A 25,913-nucleotide genomic window follows, 5' to 3' on the forward strand; every position below is an offset into this window, starting at 1 on the left:
GTCCCCCTGCTTTATGCTGCCTCCCCAGCAGACTGCAGCATAACACAGCACACTTGCTACCAAAGTTTGGTAAAACATGTGCAGCATCTTCCTGTAGATGTCATAGGAACCAAGGTAAGAAAGGTCTCAGCCCTTTTTCATATAGAATGTCTGTATTCAGTGTCTGTACATTTCATTAGCCTATTTCCATTGTAACAAATTAGTTCTGTTCAATTTGTTAACTAGCAATAAAGCTGGCAGGAAACATTCCTGTTCATTTTAGATCTATAATTGTAGACTACAGGAATACTTATTTTTAAGATTAGCTCATTTTCAGTCACATTTTCGGCCCCGGATAAGCAGAAGAAGATGGATGGATGGAAGTTACATGTGTGTAGTTACAGATTTGGCAACACTTCTGAGAGGGTATACCACAAAATGTTATTTTTACCTTGAAAGCAAATTTATAACAGATTTGAAATATACTAACCTGAAAAAAGCGACAAATAGAGAAATAGAGCAGCAGCTTGTTACATTGCTCACAAAACCACTTTTGATTCAAGGATGCCAAAGCATTCAAGTTGTGGTTATTATAGGCAGTTTTATATGAGGCAGTAAATCATGTTATTGTGAGACACCTGTGGCTCTTTATTCACAGCAGCATGAAAGTAACGAAGGTAACAGCAATAATGGGGACAGTTTGGCAGATGGGATGAGTGCTTCTGGCAGATGACAGTCCTGAGTCCTGCAGGTGTTATCACTATTGTCATGTGTTATGGTGATGTCTTGCTTGGTGTAGGGCTACACATTCAAATTACTTCATTTGCTGCTATTTCAGGTTATAAAGCAATGTATATAAAAAACATTTTAAAATTTAATGGGTCTATAATTTTTGCAGGATCTCCTCTGATAGGCTATAAATACATATGCATGTAGAGAGAATCTAGCGCTGTAAGTCACAGTGCAGACCTTGTGCTGCACAATGCATCTCAGATTTATATGACAAAATAGTAAACTGAAGGTCTCACCATAGATTAAAATGTCAGTCATGGAGATATTAGATATTCCATTAGTTTAGACCTGTGTTCCAGTGAGCCAAATAAATCATGGCACTATACATTATGAGGCAAATGTTGCATAATACCATGCAGTCTGGATAACTGTCTGGCTGTATGTCATACAGTTTATGATTTATAATGTTGTGTGACCTATTTATAAAGACAAAGTCTATGCTTTTATGTATAATTTATATAAGTTTGTTCACACATTCACTTAGTTACTACATAAAGTAATACACTGTAGTTTCTGTAGTTTGAATCAGTCTATTCTGCAAATGATAAAACTCAAAAGAATAATCTTTACCACTCATGTCTATTAGAGAGTGGCTGAAGTTGACTTGACACAACATAGAAGGCAGGAATGTGGTGAAACTGCTCAATTCAGTGCAATTAAAAAAAACTTTTGACACCATTAAATGCACAGTACAGTAACATATACCGAGCAAATAAATAATACTGTGTAAAAGCACATGAAGAAAGAAGCTGAACTCTTGTTGCATGTTTGCTTCAGGAAGTCACTGATCCTTACTGACACATAGGCATCAAGAAATCCATGCAGCGCTGCAAACTACTGGTGTTTATCTTATCACTTTGTATAAATTAAACAAACAGTTTACAATCATTTAATGTAGTTTAGAGGTGCTGGTGGGTGGATTTGTTTCTTTTGGGCAGAGCCAGTCTAGCTGGGCCACTATCCCTTTGTGCTAAGATAAGGTAACCTGCATCTTGGCTTCAGCTTCATGGGACAGATATAAGACTGTATCCGTCTCCTCATTTTAGAAAAAACATATTTTCCCAAAACGCTGAATATTTCCTTAAAGTAATCCATACACTCTAGCAGGTGCTTTGTACGTACTCTTCGTGTGTTCAAGCAAACTTTATTTAAAATTCCAATTTAGATTTGATGTTACGGTGCAAACATAAAAATATGAGTTTATCTATTTGATTTACTAAAAGCAATTCCATACAATTTAACTAACACATAAAGTTGAAATAAGCAGACACAAAGTTTAAATGGCTGTGCTGTGAAAAGTTACAATTTGCCGCAGTGTGGATGAAGATTAAATAAACTATAAAATTAGGACATAACTTCTTGTCAGTTTGTGCTGTAAAATCCGTGATAACATTACGGCGTGAACAACATCCCCAGAGCCAGTCGCATGGATTTCTTGATGCCACGAGCCCCAGATCAGATTTATGACTTTTGAAGCTGGAATTTTTCATACAGAGAAAATAGACATTAGGCCTGCCTTGACTCTTAGTGGTTCCAGTCTCTAAGCTTCACTGGAGACACAATAAGGATGGGGCCATAAAACATTAGGTCCAACAGATGCTCAGTGAGGACAACCACAGTCCATTATAGAGCCTATTAAAAACACCCAGGCACTCCGCTAACCCGCTGTCACCCCAGTCCTTGCATTCTTCATTGGGTTTTGTTTTCTGGTGTGGACAAGGACAGAGTTATGCCTCTGAATGACTTCCTCCAAGTGCAGATCTGCCACATCTGACAATACCTCTCAATAAAAAAGGAACGCCTGTTTCCATCAACGCAGATGTTCTTTGTTCACTGACAGATGTGTCCATCTTTATGTTTCGACTTCTTTTCTCTTCCTTATGAAACACTTCTACTTTATGAGTCTCTGATGTTTAGTTTTCTGAAAGAGCAGGGGTTGGGAAGGGGTAATGTAACATGTTTGGGATCATGACTAATAAGCATATGGGCTTCTCATAGATTTGAACGTATGCTTTCTTCAAGAAAAGGGATGAGGAAGCAGCACTACATTGTGATTGCTTGTGGGCATCTGGAGCAGAGATAGCTGGAAACTGCCAACCACATTTTTATTGTCATCACCAGTGATTTTAGTGAGAAATCTATAGAAGTGGACGGTGACTGGAAACATTGGTGTTAGGCCATCTATGATGGTTCAGGATGTGAAGGTTGGCAGTGAGGGAGTAAAACATTCTGGATAGGGAACAAAAAATGCTAAAATAAAATTATATGAATAACTACAACATCACAAGTGCTAGTTGAGAATTAACAAAGACTAGTCCACTTTTTGGGATATATGTCTTTTTGCTTTCTAGCTGAGGTGCATAAGAGGATTATTACCACTGTCATGGACAGTTAGCTTAGCCTTAGGCTTGGCTGTGAATGAAGCAAGGCAATATGACTCAAATGTATAATTCTGAACTAATCCTGATGCTAATCCAAGACTCATCAATTTTAACTTTAAGCCTAAACCAAGTTTTTAATCCTAAATTAATTTACAACCTAATCACAGGTTTCTAAAAAAAAACAATTTTCTTTCTTTTCAGCCACAGAGTTTTTGTGGTGCTTCTGTTGAAATGAGACACAAATGTGTTTAGAATTCAGCAGGAGAAGGGGCTTTAAAAGTTGAGTTGGCAAAAGTCCATTTTTCCATTTAAAGTTTACTCTTTCAGAGGAATTATACTGGAATGAGGTATTGACACAGAATGTGCTGACTCTCTAAATGTGGCCAAACCACAGATTGAATCTCTACTCAAAAATATATATCCTATTATTAGGGAGAATGACTGTTCCTGATAATACTGAGTTGGTTTCTCTTATACTCTATTGCCTTAACATGAAAATATGCTGCACACAGCATCTTGAAACTAAAAAATAACCATAGAAGGCATGCTGTAGTGTTTTTCTAACAGCCAGTTAGTCCACCACTTTGGTCCAGACTTAAATTTTCAAACTACTATTGAACACATTCATGGTCCCCACTGAATGTGTCCTGTAGACTTTGGCAACCCCTGATTTTTTTGTCTTGGTGCAACACTGAGGCTGAAATTTTCTTCTTTTAGATCTCAGTGTTATGTTTTTGATAATGATTGATTGGCTGCCATCAAATTTGGTTTTTAGACAACAAATCCTATTACCCTTAGTGAATTCTGGTGTTTGAGTTTTCATGTGGTGTTAAGATATCTCAACATATGCTCAGTGTTTGTTGGGCTCTAACTGGGCTCTGCTGCACAAAGTTACTCTAAGAGCAGGAATAATCTTTGATTTAAACTTCTGTGAGTGAGGCCAAAGAAGCACAGGTTTGGACGTTTTTAAGTTGGTGGATTTTGTTGTTCATTTATTCAGTGCCATTGCTTTTACAGTCCTTTTTGTACGGGGCTCCTTTGGCTGTCACCTGAGGTCATGTCAGTCATTAAACTATGTAACCTAACTCCATGAACCACACTGTCTGTCTATTAAGGGCTGGATTTTGTGCCAGTAAGGACTAGCTAAGTTTGAGGTTTCATCATTTCTCAGCATGATTCAGCTCTCCCTCTGTTAAAGGTTTGACGTAGCCTCTCACCACTCAACCAGAACATAACAGATCAACATTCAATGACACTCAGAGCGACTCACTATTACCATGTAACACAGTAATTTTCCTCCCACCGTATAATTTCTGCTGTTGTAATGATACAGGTTAATGGATGGTCCTGCATGCACAACGATATCTGAAGGAGCTCTATGTAATATAATTCAACTGTATTTGAAAACAGCCAATAAGATGACTGATTGTCTTATTTTGCATCCTTTCAGGGGTGCACATCATCTGTAACATTTCCCTTTACTGGGCCGTTTTCCATATTAAATACACTTACACACTTGATATCAGCAGGTTATTTTTACCACTAATTAAAAATCAGATTTTCAGTTCCTCAAGAAATGGGTTACTAAAATGCACTTCCACTGTACTGAGTGTGTGGTTTTATATTTCCAGGCAACTTGTGAATAAAACAGAAAATTAAAGGGAACTAACATGAATTGAGAAGCACATAGGGAATTGTTGTCTGTGTTTGACTTCCAGAGCAGCATTAGTCCTTTAGAGCCCACATCCTTGTATCATGTTTTATCATATTTATCATATTTTTCTCTGTAGACAGCAGTTTGATTATAAAACTGTCAAATGCAATGGAAATATTTTTAGAGTTAGATGAAGTTTATATGTCCCTGTCTGTTTTTATTTTATTAAACTGCTACAGTAACAGTGAAATACCCACAAATACTTTTGTACCAACCATCTGTTCTGTCTCATGAAATGTAATGTGCAGTTTAGTGCAGGATTGCTTTCTCTGATTTCAGCTGTATGTTTTTCTGCACATTTATTGCCACTGCATGGGCATTTGTACAGTAAGTAATCTTTTAGAGCTTACTTTTATATGCAGCAATTATCATATGCCCTGAACCATGTTGTTATTTATGAATTGCTTTTATCCAAACTGTTTGCAGATGGTCCTTTTCCCCTTCCTTTCAAAGCGCTTTTCTTGGTTCTCTGCCTTCCCACTTGGTGACATGGTGTGGTTTTAATGGAGCAATGCAGAGAAAATCTCAGTGCCTTACTTTTTTTTTTTGCTGTGGCTAAATATTGGCTTAAATACTAGTGTTTTATGAACACAAGATAGTTAAAAACAGCAAATTTTGCAAAGGCAAGTGAGAATGCTCCTTAGCTGATGTGGTTGGACCTGAGTTTGCCTTTCAGGAGCCTCTTCTTAGATTTTTTTCCCCCTGTGGTTATTTCCAAACATCCAATTTCAAGATTAAGTATAACGTGTTGATTTGACTTGGGGAAAGACATGGCAATGGTATGAAGTCCAACAGGTCACTAATAGCCAGTTGACTACTAGAAGCCTGACCTTTTCCCCTGCTAATATAAATAAAGACATTGAAAATGTTGTTTTTGCAGTGCTTTGCATTCTTTGTATAATAGTACCCTGGTGTCAAGGAGGGAGGAAGGAAGGGGTGTGCTGAGAGAAAGCCAACTATGAAATGCTCTGGATTTAGGAGGGACTAGACAAGGGCGCCCACCTTACTTAAAGCAGCTTTTAAGACGTCTGTTGAATCGATAATGCCAAATAGGTCTTGCGGGTCAGTAACTCTGGCTCAACTCTTGTCTGTTTTTTCCTCAAATCATGCCACGTTTAAGATCACGCCTGTGATGGGCTGAGCAAACGCGCGGATCATCCTCCTCCTGCGTAAACACGCACAGCTGCTTCTCAGAGCGGAGTGGCTGAAAAGTTGCCGAAGTTGACCTTCCCTTTTTTGCTAGATTTTTTTTTTGTTTTGTTTGTTTGTTTTCCGATTTCAGTGGCTTCGACTTGTCCTTCAGGCAACTGTCCCCCCAGCATGCAGGACTGATCTCCGAGGAATGGCATCGGCTGTGTTTGAAGGGACGTCTCTGGTTAACATGTTCGTCCGGGACTGCTGGGTCAACGGGATCCGCAGACTCATCATTAGTCAGCGGGGGGAGGAAGAAGAGTTTTTCGAGATCAGGACTGAGTGGTCTGACAGGAACATTTTATACTTGCATCGGAGTTATTCCGATCTGGGCCGGTTGTTTAAAAGACTGGTGGAGTCCTTTCCTGAGGACAGAAGAGACCTCTCCAAGTCGCCACTGATAGAAGGTTGGTATGAAAATAAATAGCACTATGTCGCTGTTGTGTGCCCGGATCTAAAGGGAGAGTATTTACTGTGCTTCCGCAGGCTGTTTGTGATAGTATTATATTTTTAAGGTTAAGTTATTATCATGGGCGTAGCAACAAATTATGGGACAGGGCTTTGGGGTTCCTCTCAACTTTCTCTTCATCTGCGCTGCAGTTTTTCTAGGGCTGCTGTTATTGTGATTGTTGTTTTTATTTTATTTTTTTATTTCTGATCAACGATTTAATGAGTTAAAAAAAGGTAAGAAATTCTGAAACATGTACATTTAATCAGACGCCTGCTGGCTCTGTCTTACCAAAATAAAGTACTGGAAGATAAAACAAATAAAACCAGAAAATCCTCATATTTAAAAGGTGGAGCTATAAAAAAATGTTTGGATTTTTTCAGCTTCATGCTTCAGGCACAAAACCTCTGCAAAAAGACCCAAACAATCACAGAAACACAGTAAATCACCACAAAGGGACAAAACTATCAAAAAGACACACAAAACAACGTTGCATGATTTGGGGCCATTTGCCTGTCTGGGCAATAAAATCAATATTTATTCACTGTTTGGCCTATTATTTATTTATTTAATTGGGCAGTACATCATAAGTAGTAACCTAACTAATATTAGGCTGATGTGACTCATGGTATTAAGAAAAAAAAAAAGAGGAAAACATCAAAATAATGGGTTAGGTCTAACCTGGACTAAACTACTTACAAGCCTAGATTTACATGCTTTAGTTTAGACAGCTTAATAATTAGCAAAGTCCACCTTTGGGTGTCCCATTAGCAGAGTTATTACATAGCTGGTAGACCACAAGACAGAAATGCTGACAACATATTTCTAATGCTTGTCAGTGTTTAGGAGCTAAAAGGCAGTAGGAGCTGCAGGGTCTGCTTTCACCTCTTCATGACCTACAAATTGGACTGCACATGGGAAAATGAAATATTGACAGATTTCTTTTTGGAAAATTTTCTTCTACATCTGACACATCACAGCTTTTTAGGAGAAGTGGGATTAGCTGGTCTGTTGATGCAGCTATTCTGTGATACCTGGGAACCAAATGGATGCAATTGAAGATGTGTTTCTCTTGTGCAGGGTCTTGGTGTGGTAGGGAATCATGCAAGGACAAGCATGCACATCCATCCATCCAGCTTTGCATTTAATTGAATGTGCTGAGATTTTATTTTGACTTCTTATGTCTATTAAAGTCATTTAAAATCTATCAAGGTTCGAGTCAGAGTTTTGCAGAGGCAGTGTTTGCCATGTGCATGTAGAGTGAACCTCTGGGCCTTGACGTTTGAAACTTAAACTGTGGTGTCCCCGGCATTGGCAATGACTTTGGCAGAAGTCCCAGGTTGTTCTGTGTGTATGATTGCCCCACACATCCTCCTTTGCAGTTTTCTTTTGTCTCTACCCACTGAGCCTATAAGGTTGTTTTGGAAAGCCTTTAGTGGCAACTGGAAAACACTGCTTCCTGCCCAGGCACAGAATTAGCTGACAGAGTTGTTGAAAGCTCACCAGTTGGCAGTGTCCGATGCATTTTGGGACGAGACATTCCACATCTCATGACTCATGTTTCACTTCTATTTTACATTTATCCTCCATATCCTGACTACAGTTATAAATGAAGCTATGACATCGGTGCTGAGGCAGACATCAGTATTACTTCAGAAGTAGCTTTGACAATTTCATTGCTGTGCACACGGCCTTATGGCATTTCCTTAATTCACGTGTTCGACATTGCACTTATGTTCATTCTGTCACACAAATTGAAAGTCGTGAAAGAAATGTAGCTCCATGCTTTTCTTAGCTGACTTTACTCCAGTTTCTAGCTCTGCTCATATTTTCCTGTTTCTCTGTTGTGCCTAGGCAACAAAGGAGGCATGCAGAGCTTTACAGACTTATGTCATGATGAGAAAGAGAGAGGGTGACTAGGAGAGGAGTGGCCTTCCCATATTTAGTACTTCTGCTCTGCAGGGGTCGTATAACACTTGCATTACAAGTGACCTCAGAGTGAACGCAGACAGGAAGTGATTGCTCAAATTCCACAACCAGATATCATCAAGGATTGTAGACACAGACTGTCCCACGTACCTTCATAAGAAATACTCTTTTGGATGGTTACACAATAATTCATCACAGTATAGTTTATGTATGAAAGGAGAAACACTGGATCATGTGTTTTTGTTCTCTTTTTTTGCTAGAAATAGGCATATATGGGATAGACACTGCATTTCTCATTCTATTTTGGAATAATGGAAATTATTATCTAATCTGTTGTTGCCAGCAGTCCATCACATGTTACAGTGATGTGATTACTTTTTCAGGACTGAAGGAGCTGTGTAAATGATTAAAGTTAACACTGTGACCGTAACACTTGCTGTATTTAAGTGAGCTTGATTAAAGGTTAATCTCTAAATACCTTGGATGGGTGTTTTTCTGCTATTCTAAATTAGTGCCAGTGTCGAATAAATAGTTAACCATTTGGAGAAATAAGCCTATTTGCTTTTCTGTTGAGAGTAAGATAAGAAGACAGATAATCTTTTCAAATCTGTGTATTCAGTTCTGGTGACCTGTCCAGGGTGGACCCCTGCCTTTCACCCAAAGAGAGCTGGGATAGGCTCCAGCAGATCCCTGTGACCCTAAATAGGTATAAGCAGGTATATTGATTAATCCATACAATATGAAATCAACATGTTCTGGGTTATTGTTTCTGGAAGTTACTGTGTTTGGCCAAGAAATAATCTGGCATAAAATCTCATTCCAATTAACCTTTTTTTTTTTTTTTTGTAAGGATTAAACAGCTTTACAGGTCCTGTTAGATGAATCTATGCTGAAACAGAAACGTATGCTTTAAGCAAACAAGATGCTGGCCTTAATTTTAAAGTGGTGTTTACCTTTTCCTCAAGTTTTTTTTGCATAAAAGTGACTGTGTGTTAATATCAGATTATTCTTTATATAACCAGAAACAGTGAAGCTCAAGTTAAGAGCTCAGAGTCTGTGTAAGTAATAAAATGAAATTATTAAGCAGCTGCTTAGTGACAGTGTCAACAGTAAATGTCTGACAGTTGCATTTAGATATAGGTTGTAAGTGTGCAACCCATATTTTAATTTGATTAGCCATGATAGTGCTGGGATATGGAATGGAAACTTAAATAAATTACAGTTAACCTAAGTGAACTTGTGGATATATAGAGATTTTAGATACAACTCCACAGACAGTAGTGGACAAGAGCTGTACACCTTAGACGTGTCTGTAATAGCATCATGGCGATGGATACTTTCAGAGGTTTGATGTTCTCTACTTGTTGACTGAGGCGTCCAGAAATAGCATGTTGATGAAACTGTGGAGCATTAGTGGTTAGATGATAAAGTGTTATGCTGTTAACATGTGCTTATCAGATCCATGCAGGAGGTACTGTAGCTGTGAATTAGCTGGTGCTTACAACATCTGATGACTGCATAGATAATCTATTTGATCATGACTTGTACACTGTGGTACACTTACTTCTACTGCGTTATTTTAGTTCCTGTGTTACTCTAGTTTGACATTGGCCTGTGGCCTACAAGTAGAGGGGTATTTTAATCTATAACTACAAATAAGTATGACTATAAGTATGGACAACATGCCCTATGGTGGTGTTGTGACTACTGTTAATGTTACTGTTGCTGCATGTAAGTTGATATCTTCAAAAGATGATAATTACTTCCTGGCTAAAATAGTTATGCTGGAGAATGATCATTCTGAAATAAATAATCTCAGAGAGAAGACTGAAAATGTTGAATAATTATTTCTAATGCAGTGCCCACTGTAATCAGGGAGGCCATGCAGGAAATAGACTCACAAGAAATTGGAGGAAATGCTCTTGGGGACTGTTGCAGGAAAAACTGTTGATTTTTCTAGAGACCCACCCTGTTTTGTAACAAACATAGCAAATCAGAGACAAGATGCACATGTAATTTTGGAGACAAAATTCATGGTGTAAAGCTCCAGTGGCACAGTGTTTTTTCTCGTCTACTCATGTTTGGTATTTCTATGATGCACTATCCACAGCAGGAGGAAAGGTGGAGTAGGGCTCTAATTTTGGTGTCAGGAGTGTTTGTACTGTCCGTCTGCTTGAACCAAGTCGTGTTCTGTGCTATTTTCAAAACTAACTGACTTATGTACAGATCTCTGATAATGCTGAGTTAAATTACTTTAACTCAGTTTATGCTGTTAAAATTTCTTAATACACGCTTTGAACAGTAGACTTGTCCAGTTCCATCAAATATAATGGCATTTTTATTATGCTTGTGATGTCAGGAAGATTCATATCTGATTCTAATGAGCATTTGTCATCCAAAGCTGCTTGCTTTTATGAAAATATTCCCTTTCTTTTAGTTAACATGTTTTACAACCATCTGATAGCAGCAGGTATGTATTGATTCTAGAGTCAGTAACTGTATGCATGCTGTCAACCTTCAACTACACACTCTGTATCTACTGTGCTTAACTCAATTAAATCTTGTGCAACCAGTACCAAGATGTTGCAAAAATAACCACACATAGTTCTCTTTTTTACATTATAGCACAGTCGCAAAACAGGATTTTGATCTTTACACAGCCTGCCAGTTTGTGCAGTATGAATAATCAGGAGTGTTTTAGACAGGGTCACACAACAAGCTTATACACGCTATTGTTTCTTCAGCAAATTGAAAATATTGGCATCATTGTTGCATTTAGACGTGGGAAAATCTTAAATGCAATATTACTTGGCAGCACATATTTTAGCTGTTATATATTTGCACGTGCAACCCAGCAGGTCCTAAAATAGCTGCCTCTTACTGAAAGCTGCTCCAGACTGTTAACTCTAAACCATCAGTGTATGCAGCTAGTAATGGGGATGGGAGGACTTGCTATTTTGGTTTGGAAAACTCTCATAAGATATAATAAATACTGTGCATGTTTTGCACTCAGCTAGTAACAGTACTGTGCACGGCATGATATAGACATTACTAATTTCTTAGGTGTGGGTTAAATTCTCTTCGTTGGAGTTACAGAGACTGCCACAACCAAACCCAAATTCTCATGAAATAGTATGAACCTTCAACAGAAAGCCTATGAGGAGTATTAGTCATTCTTTTAAATTTTATTTTTTAGAATTATGTCCACCCCTAATCCATTGAGCACAAGTGCTTTATTGTATTGTAAAAGTTTTTACATCCTAGAGAAAATACTCAGTTCGTTTGTCGAACAGAGGGTTGGTTGCTCTGCCATAAAGCAATACTGCTAACCTCCAGAGAATTTGACTTCTTTAGCTTTCAGTTCTGTGGAAACCCTTTAGTGGTAACTGGAAAACGCTGCTTCCTGCCCAGCAAGCAGAATTTTAGGAAATCTTAATGATTTAGCAATTAATACTGTTTCAGGTACCTTACACAAATCAAATGAAATTGTCTCACTGTTAGTGAGGTTTACTTTTTTTCAAGCTATCGTTGAGCATTAATGCTTAATTCTCAAAGGTAGCAGTACAAGGAAAATCACTGAAAATGTTACAAAACCTGAAAATCACAGACACTTGGTTATAATCAACATATTGTATCACTACAGCCTTTTAACATGTATTATTTGAACTTTAAGGACTACATTAGTGTAGCATGGTGAAACAGTAGTTAGCACTGTTGCCTCACAGCGGAAGGGTTCCAGGTTCGAATCCTGTTTGGATTCGGGTCTTTCTGTGTGGAGCTTGCATGTTCTTTCCCGTGTCAGTGTCTAATGATCTGCAGGGTGGGATTAGGTCAATTAGCGACTCTAAATTCCCTGTAGGAGTGTTTGTCCTTCTATATGTGTCTCAGACAGGTGATCTGTCCAGAGTGTGCCCCAGCTTTTGCCCATTGTCTGATGGGATAGGCTTTAGCTGCCTTCACCCTCTACATGATAAAAGGTATAGATGATGCACGAATGGGCCTAAGGTAAACAAAAGGAGATGATTTGGAGGAAGTATGAGCCTCAGACAGGCACTTGGTTGGTGGTGATGAGTTAACTCCCTAATCACTTTTCACATCCCCTGGACATTATAGTCTTGACATATATACATAATACACTATAACTGTGTTGCTTTAGGCTCTCTTACTAAGTGCTTCCATGTAACAGTAACCGCTGTGTGACTATGCTTTGTCTCTTCCACTTACATTACACAGAGCCTCACCAGTGTGGCTACAGTCTTTGTCATTACTGTCCTCACCACATCCCTTTGTCAGCATGGCAGTAAATGATGGTTTGTTGACTGCTACCTCACATGGGCAGCAGCCTTGTTTTGCTGATGTTTGCTGATTTTACACTCCCCCTATGACTTCAATTATATTCCTAGTTTTATGCAGGATTATCAAAGACATTGTTCGTTAGCTTCTCCACACTGTTATTACTTTACTCTGTTATTATTGTTGTCACACAAAGTGTATTAGTGTTAGTTTATTTTTACCTCTTTCTAGGATAAATATCAGGGTCCATTGTTACTAAAAGGGCTGCTACCACATTTCCTCTGGCGTTTGTGGAACTCATTTTTAAGACTATAACCTAAAATGTCTGTGTGATCAAATCACTTGGCAAGTTCAAAAATGTTGCAGAATAAAAACAAAGTCATATTGAACATTCTCATTAACTGATGCTGGAATTGCAGGCTGGAAACTCTCACATTTGCAACCTGTGTTAGAGACACCAAGATACCAAACAGTGGAATGTAAGATATTTTGTAATGTGGTATATAACAAAATATTCAGAATGGCCAAATCAGCTCAAGACTGCAAAGTGTTAATTTGTCTTGCTTTTTACGTTTGAATCTATGCATGTTTTTGTAATTAGTCGCATGCAATACCACAAATAATATTTCAGTCTGGACCAAAGTGGTGGACTGACAGACAGGCCAACCAACATTACGAACAAGGAGGGAACACCATGTAGAGTGGCATCTCTCCGACCTTTTACAAAAAAGAAACCTGAGTAGATTAAAAAATTATAAGGCTCTTATATTGAATATGTTTTCAAGTGCCCTTACTGCATTTATTTGTTTGTTTCAGGACTGGTCAAAATCAAAGAGGCAAACGACATTGAGGAGAAGTTGAACGAGGTGGAAAGACTACTGAAGAATGCTATCAACATGCCGTGCAAAGTAAGTCTGTAGCAACTTTTTTACAAAAGTATTTCAGTACCATGGCTTGTGGCAAGACTTTCATAAAAACCTCTTGCCTGTGACTATCAAACTAATGCTGAGAACCTGCCGTTATGCAGACTAAATTACTGTAAACGTCTTTGCTGCAGTACTCCAGGTCAGAGGTGATGTTGACATTCTTTGAGCGGTCACCGCTGGACCAGGTGCTGAGGAATGACAAAGTCCACAGAATCCAGCCATGCATGAGTCCCATTAAGATATCAGGTAAATATCTGTTGTGCAACAGAAAAATGGATCCACAGTTCATGTCATGATGACTTAACAGGTGATGTCATGTTGCCCTCTGTACCTTTCAGAAATCATGCGGTCAAACGGATTCTGTCTGGCCAATACAGAAACCATCGTATATGATCACAGTATCCCAGAGGAAAAAGAGAGACCTTCATCCACTGACTCTGTAGAACATACGTGAGTATCAAGACCATCCTTAAATATCCCTGCCTACTTTATAACCCGTATAAAAACACATGCCCTCAGCCTGACTATAACCAGTCAATAAAGCTGCATACTAGTTGAAATAGAAATCCCCTGATTGCTTTCCACATATGTAAGGATTTCCATATTTGCTTTTAAGTGTACAGCAAGGGCTTTGGGTTAGTGAAGAAGTCTTTCAGTGTGAACCAACCCCTCCACCGCCCTTTATGCAGCACAGGAAGTGTGTCTGTGCACCTCTTCCTTCCCCAGGGTGTATGTAGGAAACAAAAGAGGAATACACTCCTCTTGGTATTTTGCACAAAACAAGACACCACATTTGATGACTATTTTCTTGCTGCTCTGACCTTACTCTGGCAAATAAAGAGCACTGATGAAAACCATTAACACAGGCATCAAAATGTATTCCTCTGTTCTATCCTGTCTTTGGAGTAATGGGTCTTTCATTTTGTTGCCAGATATGAGGATGGAACAGAGTTTTTGCCAATGGAGGCAGATGTGTGTGATGAGGAAACAGAAGCCTATGTCACCAACCTTTCCTACTACCACTTGGTCCCATTTGAAACTGACATCCTGGAATGAGGAACTGACACAACAGAAGTTCGTTGAGATCGTTGGACATCTGATGCTATCTGAGAAATATGTACTCTCAGAAGGAACAAAGCAATGCAGTGCTACACACAGATGCCACAAGTAAATGCTGCTATGTGCTGTAGCGTCAAGTGTTTCCGAAATTTCTCTTGCCTGTTTTGGAGTTGGGCAGGTGTACAGTATTCACAAAGTATTGAAAGAATGCAAGAGCAGCACCAATGTGCCTCACACAGAGCCTTAATCGAGTGTGTCAAAAGCAAAATTAAGGGATCTGCTGGAGCCTATCCCAGCTCTCTCTGGGTGAAAGGCAGGGGTCCACCCTGGACAGGTCACCAGTCCATCACAGGGCCACATAGAGACAAACAACCTCACACACTCACACTCACTCCTATGGGCAATTTAGAGTCACCAATCAACCTGACATACATGTTTTTGGACTGTGGGAGGAAACCAGAGTACCTGGAGAAAACCCACACAAGCACAGGGAGAACATGCAAACTCCACACAGAAAGGCCCCTGATGGGTTTCAGACCAGGAACCTTCTTGCCATGAGGCAACAGCTCTAGCCACTTACCCACTGTGCTGCCTGCCTGGACCATTCATTGTTACTTATATCTTTACTGAATTCACCAGCTCTTTCTATTCAGCCCAGTGTTTTATCTTTAGTATTTACACCTCTATGGTGATGTCAACCAGTTATGCTGAGAAATGTATCATTCAAAGCCTTTTTCTCATTTAAACTGCTCCATGATATCCACAGCCTAGTCTAGCGTCTTTCTGTGGGAATACAAGTGTTGTATAGTTTGTTTATGATAATTTCCACAAGCGTTTCATTTGTGACGGAAATATTTTGTTCCTGTGCAGTATGTTCTTTAGCATGAGTGTACTCCGAAGATCCAGGTAAAACCCGATGTGAAACTAGGTATGAGTTCTCATAAAAATACTAGCTACCTCTTAACTAAATGAGAAGAAATGACAGGAACTTAGCTGTCTAGACTAAGGATGAATCTGATTGTTGTTACTTCTGTTAAACTGAGATAACTCTGAGAAGCAAGTAGATACACTCATCACACTTAAATTTATGTGTGCTTCTGTTTCCCTTGGTTCTTGGACTACTGTCAAGTTAAAGAAAATAAAAGAAATTGTCACGATCATTTTGTTACAACACACAAAGTGAAAATTTAACGCTACCTTTTTGGATTTTGGTAAGATTTTTAAATTAAGTTTTATTTGAATAATAAATTAAAATCTAATATGTGGACTTGTAGCTTGTAATGTTGCTTATGTTGCCTATATTTTCTAAACAAAAAGAGGATACGTTAGTGAAGAGTCTGCCATCTGATCTAAAGAAGGCAAAGAAAGCTTTGTTTTATGGGTTGGTTGAGGTCATATCTGACCCTTTTCTGTGAGACGACATGAGTGGGTTCAGTCAGACAGCTGACTACAGTCTCAGTGAATGTGGGAGTTCACAGCTTGGCTTGCAAAGAGGAACAAGTCCTCTCTTTATCTAAAGGAGACAAATGACCTTGCTGTACTAAAAACTTTCTATAGAGAAAGTTGTGTGAAATAAACAAACCCTTGATTGAAATACATTATTTTTGTATGTTTTATGGTTCCTCCCACTCTCACTTCTGAAACTTAAACTGTGCAACCCAGTTGAGTGTTACATACATGTTGAATGCAACTCAAAGGAAAAAAAAAAGTATATTTGTTTGGCAGTAACATTTAGGAAATCCATCTGTGTTTATTGTTTTGGCAGTTTTGTCAACGCAGAAGTCACCATGGTCTTTCAATGCGGGCTAACAGCTTGTGCCCAGTTTTGTGCCCTTCTAAATACGAAGGCATTCAACTGTCACAAACTTGGCACATGAGACGTCACCAGGACGGTCCTCCACAGTCTATTTAGTAACACAGTCATGATCACTATTCACCCCGTGAGAAAGTACAGCTCTTTCTCTGGGCGTGAAACAATTTCATGCTCTTTTTTTGTCTTTCTTTTTTCCAAGAATGACATTTTATAGGCCTATGCTGAGCACCCAATAAACATAACGGAATCGACTAATATGAAAAATCAATAAATTGGAATTTCTAATTGAAATGTTCATACCAAGCCTGTTGCTACCTTTTGCAGTCAGTACATTATAAATATTCTGCCACAATTTCCATGTACTCAGTTGACTTTGCAGTAATGATGCTGTTACTCCAGTTTCACTGAAGGTTTAAAACATCATCATCAGCTTACCCATGATTGTTAGCCAGGTGTGTGATGATTCAGAGGAGAAATTGACTGATAATACCAAAACAATATTACATATAAGATATTATTTATTTTGTAAACTCCAGCCACATCCTGTTAAGCTAAACGTCTGGTGTATAAATGTGTCAAAGGATTGAATGAAGAAAACATTAATGGTAAGCTTTTAAAATGAAATGTATGCTGTAAATTGTTTCATAACTTTAAAGCTACTCAGTATTAAGAACAAATCATTATTCTAAAAGCCACTCAAAGCAAATAAATCAGATTTTTATGAAATAAATGTCTTTGTTCTAATTGTTAAAAGCATGATAGAAATACACTTAACAGTAAAATAGCTCAGACTTCAGTTATTGGAAGTTGCAGAATATAACTGCAACAACTGCATCTACATTTATTCACATCATGGTACTTATGTTCGTAATAAATTAATTAATAATTCTGTGTCGTATGTTCATCATATGTACATAGGTGCATAACCACTCTCAAAATTATAAATTACTAACAGTTTCAGTATTTTTTCATTTAGTTACATTTAAAATAGTATGTTTTTGTAATTCAATATTTTGGACAATAAGCAGTGAATGGTTTTGCCTGGTTCCCATTTTCATGATGCAGGAGGGCCACCTTGTGGTGGGTATTGATAGTCATAATCAATTAATCAATCAATCTGCTGATCCCTTTAACACAATTCAAATAAAGGTTATTGTTTGATAGACATGTTGAACACATACACACATATTACACATATTACACAAATACAGAAATAATGCAATTGATTGAATGACAGAAATAATGATACAAAATATGCAGCTGATTTTTACACATGAATGTTTATATTTTATAAATATTATATTTAGAAAATGGTACTCCTTAGAGACATGTGTTACTAAATCAGGTTTGAGAGGTCCCTTGACTTCACCAGATCTGCTATATCTGAACTTATAACAGCAAAAAATCTACTAAAATAAAACAAAGATTTCACAGCTTTTGAGTTTGTGTCCAAGTAAAACATATTGAGTAGGACATAAAGATTGGGTATTGTTTTGCAAATTTGCTACAGCAGCAAGTTTACTAATTGTTGCGTCTTGATTATGCCCATTACACATTTATTATTTTGCTATGCTTTTCAGTTATAAGAGCTGTTTAGGTCAAATTCAGTAAAACAGAAATGTAACAGCAGATGCACAGCCGAAATTATTTCTTTCATAATTAGAACAAACTTAGAATTGGGAAAATCCAAAAATAGTCTTCCAAAAGGATATAGCCTATTTTGATAATGAATCGATTTACACTCACAAACCCATAAATAATGCCACATATTTGTTTTTAATTTATGCTGCAAGCTTAAGTGAATATCTGTTCAATAACTGGACCAAACCATGGGAGCAGCTTTAACAAAGGACATGAAATTCTTCTGAGCAACTGGTGGAACTGCTTTATCATGAATTATTAATGTGACAACATGTTGCCCTGATTAGCAAAATTATACGATAAAAATAAGACATTTGTGTTGAACCAATCTTAAAAGAAATTTATTGTGTTTGATCCTTTAAACCCCAGAGCACCTTCACTAATAAAAACAAGTTTTGAGTTTTTACGGTATTTTCCCAGACGTGCAGCTGTTTGCGCTCCCAACCCTTAGGACTTTGCGTCTCTTCGCGCATGCGCACGAAGACAGGCTTTAGCAGCTGTATTTCCTGCTTGCTGTTTCCACTCGAAGCGATGGCAGAAGTGAAAGCTTCCCTTCTCTGTGCAGGTACGTTCACGGTTAATTTTCTGTCCGGTGTGGACCCAGGCTACGCGTCTGACCACAGCACCTGTTAAATGTATGAGCTTTTTGCAGCCGCGCCTGCTGGAGCAGAGAGATGCTGGGTTAGCTAGGACGACAAGCTTTAGCTGGTGATGCTTCAGTCATGAGGCTTCAGGCTGGAGAACAGACACTGGGGAGCTCACATCCACATCAGCCTGGTCTCATTTCTCGTCTCCTTTTGGTGTTGCAGTTGTAGCGGCTTGCCTAAGTTCAGCGGTGCTTGCGTTTGTTGAAGACCTAGACGACACGTAAGTGATGCACTTCTCACTGTTTCAGCTTCACTGTTTCAGCTTCACTGTTTCAGCTTCCTGGCCACATTAAAACGTAATCATGCAATGAAACTTCCGCGTGTAACGCTGCAAACACAGCTCAGTGGTTATGGCAATGCGTTTTAACATGAAATAGATCTTACTTCAATATCCACATTACATTTTGACTCTGTTTATCTAATTATACATATTTGAAATGCAATTTTTTGATAGTCACTCTAACACCTGTATTATATTAAAACAGTCTATAAATACCTTTACCAGAGACCCATAAACTCTTTTTACATATCTTAAAAGGAATTTTGAAAAGTCCAGATATCTACAATGCATTTTAAACTGGTCCGAACTCCAATTTCAGTTTTCTACAATGGAATAGTGACTAGTAATATTTTAGTTTTGGAAATCCAAACATGTGGATACATGTGTTAAATCACAGATGCTTTAAATTGGATTTGTGACTACCACTAAAGATATCTGTAATTTGACTTTTGACTAGTCTAAAGTCAATGGTAGACATCTGAAAGTAGTTTTACCATTCAAGTCAATGAGCAGCTAGTCAAAATGTAGTTGTAGATATCTGGAACCCGACTTTCAACAGGTCAAAATGTCATTTCATCTTAAATGACAGTTTTGACTAGTCATAAATACATTACAGGTGTCTCAAATATGAATCCTCTCCACCTATTTGATGTTAAAACGTCTCACCATAAGTGATTGCCTTGTTACTGTTACCAAACAAACTTGTGCAGATACTGGATGATAAAGTGTAACCGGATTTTTAAAGGCACATGTATTTTTAACACTGGGTAACAAAAACAGAAATGGACAGCAATGGAAAAAGCAGCTGTTTATAGTAAATTGCTACAATAAATCAGCAGTGTCTTTCTGTGAAATCATTCTGTCACAAGTGAAAAGAAAATTCATGTGTACTAAAGCACCGTCAGCAACATGTAATTAAATTAACAAAAGCAGTCAATGAGCACAATGACTCGTTTCAGGGTGTTTTATTTTATATTATATTATTTACACTTACTTAGCAGTTTAATAGGAACGCAGAGGTTAAACTAAGTTAGTTTAATGCAACAGTTCCCTAATAAATCCTCCCTATATAAAGTGAAAATGTTGTTTCAATTGTATTGTAGAATTGAAGCTTGTTTGTGCAGCTGTTGAACTGTAACATATTATTCTCACATCATTCAAATCAGTGGGGCTAGGCTAAATAACAGTGGAGTGCAGTTTAACAGCAGCAGCACAAACTAAACGATAACACAGTCGAATCAACACGTCTCTGAAACTGAATAAAAACTGAACATTATTACGTTCATGAAGGAGGATTTGCAGGATTGTTGTGTTATATGGTGTTCATTTGAGCTATTTGCACCTAAGCAACCTCAAAAATTTTATGTACACTGTTTTTCTAAGTACTAAAAAGAGATGGGGTGTATTCTTGATTTTTTTTTTATTTTTATTTTTTATTTTTTTCTCAGATTTCCAGTTGCATAATACTTTTTATTCAGGTGCCTGTGGTGGAAAGTCATTACAGATTATGTCACTTCTGTACTTGTGTTTGTGGGGACTCCATTTGTCTGTTTCTTTGTTTTTGGGGGCTTTCTTTAATTTGAGCTTCAACAATTGATTGGATGACAGAAAATTAATCTGCAACTGTTATATAGTAAAGAAATGATTTTAGTCCTGAAATGTTACTAAAATGAATATTATCATGAAAATATTCAGCAGATGTTAATGAAAAAAATGGTTGATTGCAGCCTTAGTGATTTTTGTTATTACCACATAGCTAGGACTGTAGAGTAATTGTTGTTTTGCCTGTTGTCACTGGCAGGTTTTTTTTTTTTTTTCATATTCAACGTAGGCATCTTGTAACATGACTCATTTGGCATGCACATTCAGTAGCATATGGTCAACCTTCTCTAGTGTCAGCTGAATAATAAAAGCTGTCATTTTTTTCCCCGACAGATTTAAAGACACTAGAGTGAATGACATCTGGCTGGTTGATGTAAGTCTGACATTATTTTTACACATGCCACTCAAAACCCAGTCAAGTCCATTCAGTTTTGCTTTACTCACATCCAGCACACCACTGTCCTGATCATCTCTTGTGGAGGTGGCAGCAGACAGTGTGGAGCTGGAGGGGGTTGTGCAGAATGTCCTCTGTGTCTGTGATTAGTGAATGAGAAGTCATGCATGCCAGGCAAAGCCAGGGGGCTCGGAGGGGTTTATAACAGAGTTTGTGTCTGGAACCATTTAAGCAAATCTAGCTCAAGCACCCAAAGCTGCTTTCACTTCTATTTTTGGGTTATGCAGGACTGAGTTCTGACACTGGGGAGTTTACAGTACGGATACATACTGTATAACATGTTATATAGACTATTGCTGTTTCACGTACACAGATGGTTTTTAATGCTCAGAACTGAACTGAGCAGCTAAACTTCTGAAATTTGTCACAGCTTAGTTTACAATGTTGGACTTCAAACTAAATTGGAACAGAAACTTTAGGGTGGAGCTTATTAAATGAAGAATTTCAGTAGAAACATTTTCATTTTATTATTGTAAGTTATTTACTGTATAAATGTTTTCTTAAAACCCCACTAATCATTATTTTTAGAATAAAAATTAATGAAATGTCTGAGTAATGTAAACATTTTAATTTCATGTTATGAATCTGGATATATATCTGGATTTTTTCGAGAAGGACCTTTTTAAATCTGTATCTAATCTAATAGTTTTTTTTGTTTTTGTTTACAGCACAATAAACCTATGGTTGCTGCTCACCTCAGCTACTGACAGCTGTTAACAGCATAGTTACCATCTTAAGGGAATTGTCTATAAAAAAATTAAAGCCAGAACAAATTTGAAAACCAGATGTGTTTCAGTCAGAGGAGTGGATTTATGTAACAAACTCAAGGATGAATTAAAAATGTGTCAATCTCTTCTTGGGTTTAAGAAGATACTTATAAGTAATAGTACTGTGCAAAGGTTTTAGGCACTAAAAACACAGGTGATGCTTTTAACATAAATGACATAAATACTTTTCATTTATCAACTAACTTCATACAAAGTGCAGTGAATGGAACCAAACCTAAATCTAATCAGTATCTGCAGCACTTCCCTTTGACCTTAAACCAGCAGCAGATCTCTCTGGTTTGACCTGTACACAGTTTCTCCTGGTACTTTGCAGCACCTTGGAGAAGCTGCTGCAGTTCTTCTGTAGATTCAGGCTGTCCCAGTGTTTCTGTCTCATCATTTGATCCCAAATTGACTCCACACTGCCCAGATCTGGCCTCTATTTTTCAGTTTAACAACACTTTCTTCTGCCTGTCATCTGTAGTTCTATGCGCCATGGTGTGGTTATTGTAAAAAGCTAGAACCAGTATGGCAGGAGGTGGGAGCTGAGCTGAAACGCTCTGGGTCACCAGTCCGTGTGGGAAAGATGGATGCCACTGCTTATTCTGGTGAGTAAATGATGAAGCAGTTTAATGTTTTCTCTTGGACATTGTGTGTCCCAGGGTGATTATTCAACGGCACCGGTTGTTTTGTTCATCAGGATGTTCTCTATGTAAAAGGCTTTAAGCAACATAAATATTGTTAAAGATGACCTTTTAATAAGATTATTAATTGTGACATTATTATTATTATCTCTTAATATTGCTGTAATATTAGATGCTACTATAATAGTATAGGGACAAATTAGTACTCTGGCACAGCTAGTAAAAAGAAAAAAAATACCCCATGAGATTATTCAGGTTGTGCTTTGGTGCCAGGAAAACACTGTACAATAACAGAAGAGTTTGTCGCTTTAATTTGATGTGAAATCTGGTGCAATTGTTTTTTTGTATTAAAAATGGATACTAAGTAAAAAAAAGGTGAATTTACCTTTAAGAACATGTGCAAACACAATTACAAAACAGTGACAACAATATACTGTCATATACTATCTATTTAGATTTGACTGATGGTGAAAATAACATAAGACTACAAGATATATATTGAAATCACACTAAATAAAACTATTTAGGTCAAAGTTGTTTATTTATGTAACTTACAGCGGCAGCTGTGCTTAACTGGCTTAAATTTTTTCTTTTTTTTAATATAACAAATAACAACAATCATTAAATTAAACTACAAAACGTCTCTACAAAAAGTTTGAACTCTCAAACAATGCATACTGGGAATGTGGATTTACAAAAAAATCTTGTTTTCACATGATGATAGTATTGTTATTTTAAATGATTTTACTGGCATCCCAGCTGCCAGAAATCTATTAAATGCACATTAAATATTTGTAAAAGTATAATTGTGTTTGTATGTGGCGAAAAAACATATCGTATATGGGAAATATATATATATATATTTTATATGCATATTCAGATCCAGTGGAGAGTTAGATTGATACCACTGTGATTATCTGGTCATCAAACATAAGGCTACAGCTAACAGCCGGCTTACTGTATCTTAGTCTGTCAACACACCTGACTCTGTATGAAGGTAACAAACCAGGGAGCCATTTCCCCCAAAAGAACCAGATACTAAAGTATAAGGCAAAGGGATAAGAGAAACATGGTTCTCATTTATGTTTGTTTTCTATAATGCAGGAATGGCATCAGAGTTTGGAGTTCGTGGCTATCCCACAATAAAACTGTAAGTGTCACTTTCAAGTTAAATATTTTATCTAGAAGACATTTAGTTCGACTGTTGTCGTCCTACCAGGCAATTTATGTGAACTGACGCAAAATGAAACCCTCATTCAGTTTTGTACAGACATACAGGGTTTGGTCAAAGTATGACAACTAGGAGGATCTAATGTTAAATAATTAATCCAGAGAGGTTTTGATCCAAGTCTGTTGGCATTTTGAGGCTGTTTTTTGATTCAGGTGTTGTATTATTATATTGTAGTCTGTAGCAATCACTTTGCCTCCCTTCCCCTTCCCCTTCCCCTCAAGTGTCTTTACTCAAATTTGTATTGTGTTATTATCAGGATCGTTTTCCCACTGCAGTTGTTCCCTTGAGGTTCTGCCATTTGGGAGATGCTTAAATTGCTTATTCAGGAGAGAATAAGGTGTTGTTACTGCTTTCTAAAGGCACAACTAAGTGACATACTCTGTTCACACCTTTTGGACTTAAATTTGATTATGATTATCACTCTTGAATGCTGTAAGATATGCATTTCTTGTTTGTCTCTTGGTTAGATTTGAAATCAGGTGAATTCCAGCTGCTGGCTGATGTAGATCTGAGAGAATCGGTCATCCTACGCAGAGTTTCCTCCATTTATTTGAAACAGAATCATTTGTCTTCATGCTGCCATAATGGGCACCTCATTTAGTTTCATCAGGCTCATTTGGGAAACTGCCATAGGATCACAGCAGGGTTTATAACATTAAACCAAGCAAGTGATGAAACATCATCAAAGAGCATGAGATATTCTCCCTCAGTGTCAGAAGGAGACTTGATTTAGTGTCCTGTTTCCCCCTGAGTTCATTAAACCTTGTGGACTGATGCAACCTTAGCAATCCTTAATGTATTGTGCTTGTTGCAGGAGCTCGACTCGAGCAGTTTCCTTGGCTGGGACTCAATTATCTGAAGTCACTTTTTTTTCCCACTGGAGGTGTGATCATTTAGATTAAGTTGACCTGTGTGCTGAAGGAGATTTTCCTGATAGATTTGCCGTTTCATCAGAACATCTTGCTGTACTTACTGTGGATATCAGGACTTTAAACTTGTCAGTGTCGTCATTTATCAGCTAAAGTAGGGCTGCAACTAATGACTTTTTTAATGTTGATTAACCTCTGTATTATCTTTGTGACACGTTAATTGTCTGTAAATTGTAAAACAGCATGACAAATAATTGCTAACAGGTTTTGAGAGCACCAGGTGATGCCTTCGGTTGTTGTATTGTGAATGACTAGCAGTCAAAAAGACTTTTCTTTACAAAGATAAAGTCATTGGCCAATATATTTTGATATATATATTTTGTTTTGTTAATGCAAATACCTGTTCGGCTGAACACGTAGCAGCAGCTAATTGCATTAACATATTCACACATGGTTAACAGCAGTTGTTCTGACCAAGCATCAGGAGGGCAAAAATAATGTGATCTAAATTACTTTGACAGTAGGATGATTGTTGGTGCCAGATGGGAAGGTTCTGCTAATCTCCAGGGATTTTTCACAACAACAGTGTCTAAAATTTACAGAGAACGGTGGGAAAAACAGTTCGCTGAGCAGCACGTTGTAACAGTTGTTACGCCCCAGCCTAGGGGTTGCCGGAGCGTAACACGATTGTGGAGTTTTCCTCCAAACCTCTTCCACTCTCAACAAACACGAACGAATAATCGAATTACAATTAACAAGAATATTTATTCTGTCAAAATACAGAATAAAATACAGAATGTACAAAACAAACAAAACGCTAATTTAGCCTTACTCAAACAAAAACGCTCCGTGAGCCCTACGATATCAAACAAACGAAAATCAATAACAGAAACGCTACAATAGCCCTACGATCTCAATCAAACAAAAGATCAAATAACAAAAACGCTAAACAGCCCTATAATAGCTAATCAAAAGAAATAACACAAAATCACAGGTCGCTAGCCTGGAAACTCCTAAAACAAACAGGAGAAAACAAAACAAACGTAACCTAAGAATCTAGCTAAATATTTCTAATCTAAACAACGAAAATCCTATCAATACTAAATCCACTAATCGAAACAAAAACCTAATCTCTAACTAACTAATTTACGCGATCGAAATCTCTATCAAAATAGCTGGGAATGGCAAAGGTGGGAGAATAGCTCTCTCGAACAGCAGTCTGTGGGCTTCTTATAGTCCTTCCGGGAAGTGTT

The 25,913-nt window shown here is 37.7% G+C and overlaps 2 protein-coding genes across 4 annotated transcripts in view; both read left to right on the forward strand.

Moving 5' to 3' along the window:
• Window positions 1–5,845: 5,845 nt before the first annotated feature.
• Window positions 5,846–15,108, forward strand: pxdc1b (PX domain containing 1b). 2 transcript variants are annotated; one of them, XM_026292912.2, is made up of 6 exons: window positions 5,846–6,464; window positions 10,872–10,904; window positions 13,544–13,635; window positions 13,785–13,899; window positions 13,992–14,103; window positions 14,586–15,108. In XM_026292912.2, exons 1-6 carry the CDS (start codon window positions 6,209–6,211, stop codon window positions 14,707–14,709), a joined length of 732 nt encoding a protein of 243 aa, XP_026148697.1. In that variant the 5' UTR covers window positions 5,846–6,208; the 3' UTR covers window positions 14,710–15,108. The 2 variants fall into 2 exon arrangements, with proteins under 2 accessions (XP_026148697.1, XP_026148698.1); XM_026292913.2 differs by lacking the exon at window positions 10,872–10,904 and having other exon boundaries at window positions 5,852–6,464.
• Window positions 15,109–18,637: 3,529 nt separating this feature from the next.
• Window positions 18,638–25,913, forward strand: part of tmx3b (thioredoxin related transmembrane protein 3b) — a 36,387-nt gene continuing 29,111 nt past the window's right edge. Inside the window, exons 1-5 of one of the 2 annotated variants that reach the window (XM_026292910.2) lie at window positions 18,638–18,731; window positions 18,976–19,033; window positions 21,029–21,068; window positions 22,401–22,524; window positions 23,665–23,710. In XM_026292910.2, the coding sequence (XP_026148695.1) occupies window positions 18,638–18,731; window positions 18,976–19,033; window positions 21,029–21,068; window positions 22,401–22,524; window positions 23,665–23,710 (362 nt within the window). The remainder of the gene's footprint in view (window positions 18,732–18,975; window positions 19,034–21,028; window positions 21,069–22,400; window positions 22,525–23,664; window positions 23,711–25,913) is intronic. The other variant, XM_026292911.2, reaches the window with a different exon arrangement.

This window comes from Mastacembelus armatus, chromosome 20, assembly GCF_900324485.2.
Source record: "Mastacembelus armatus chromosome 20, fMasArm1.2, whole genome shotgun sequence".
Lineage (NCBI taxonomy): Eukaryota > Metazoa > Chordata > Actinopteri > Synbranchiformes > Mastacembelidae > Mastacembelus > Mastacembelus armatus.

What these genes read in the sequence shown, in the direction of transcription:
- pxdc1b (XM_026292912.2), top strand. Translation starts at nt 6,209, where the DNA reads ATGGCATCGGCTGTGTTTGAAGGGACGTCTCTGGTTAACATGTTCGTC. An exon ending in CAAGTCGCCACTGATAGAAG is followed by an intron (nt 6,465 to 10,871) that starts GTTGGTATGAAA and finishes CCTTTCTTTTAG; the next exon opens with TTAACATGTTTTACAACCAT. An exon ending in CAACCATCTGATAGCAGCAG is followed by an intron (nt 10,905 to 13,543) that starts GTATGTATTGAT and finishes TGTTTGTTTCAG; the next exon opens with GACTGGTCAAAATCAAAGAG.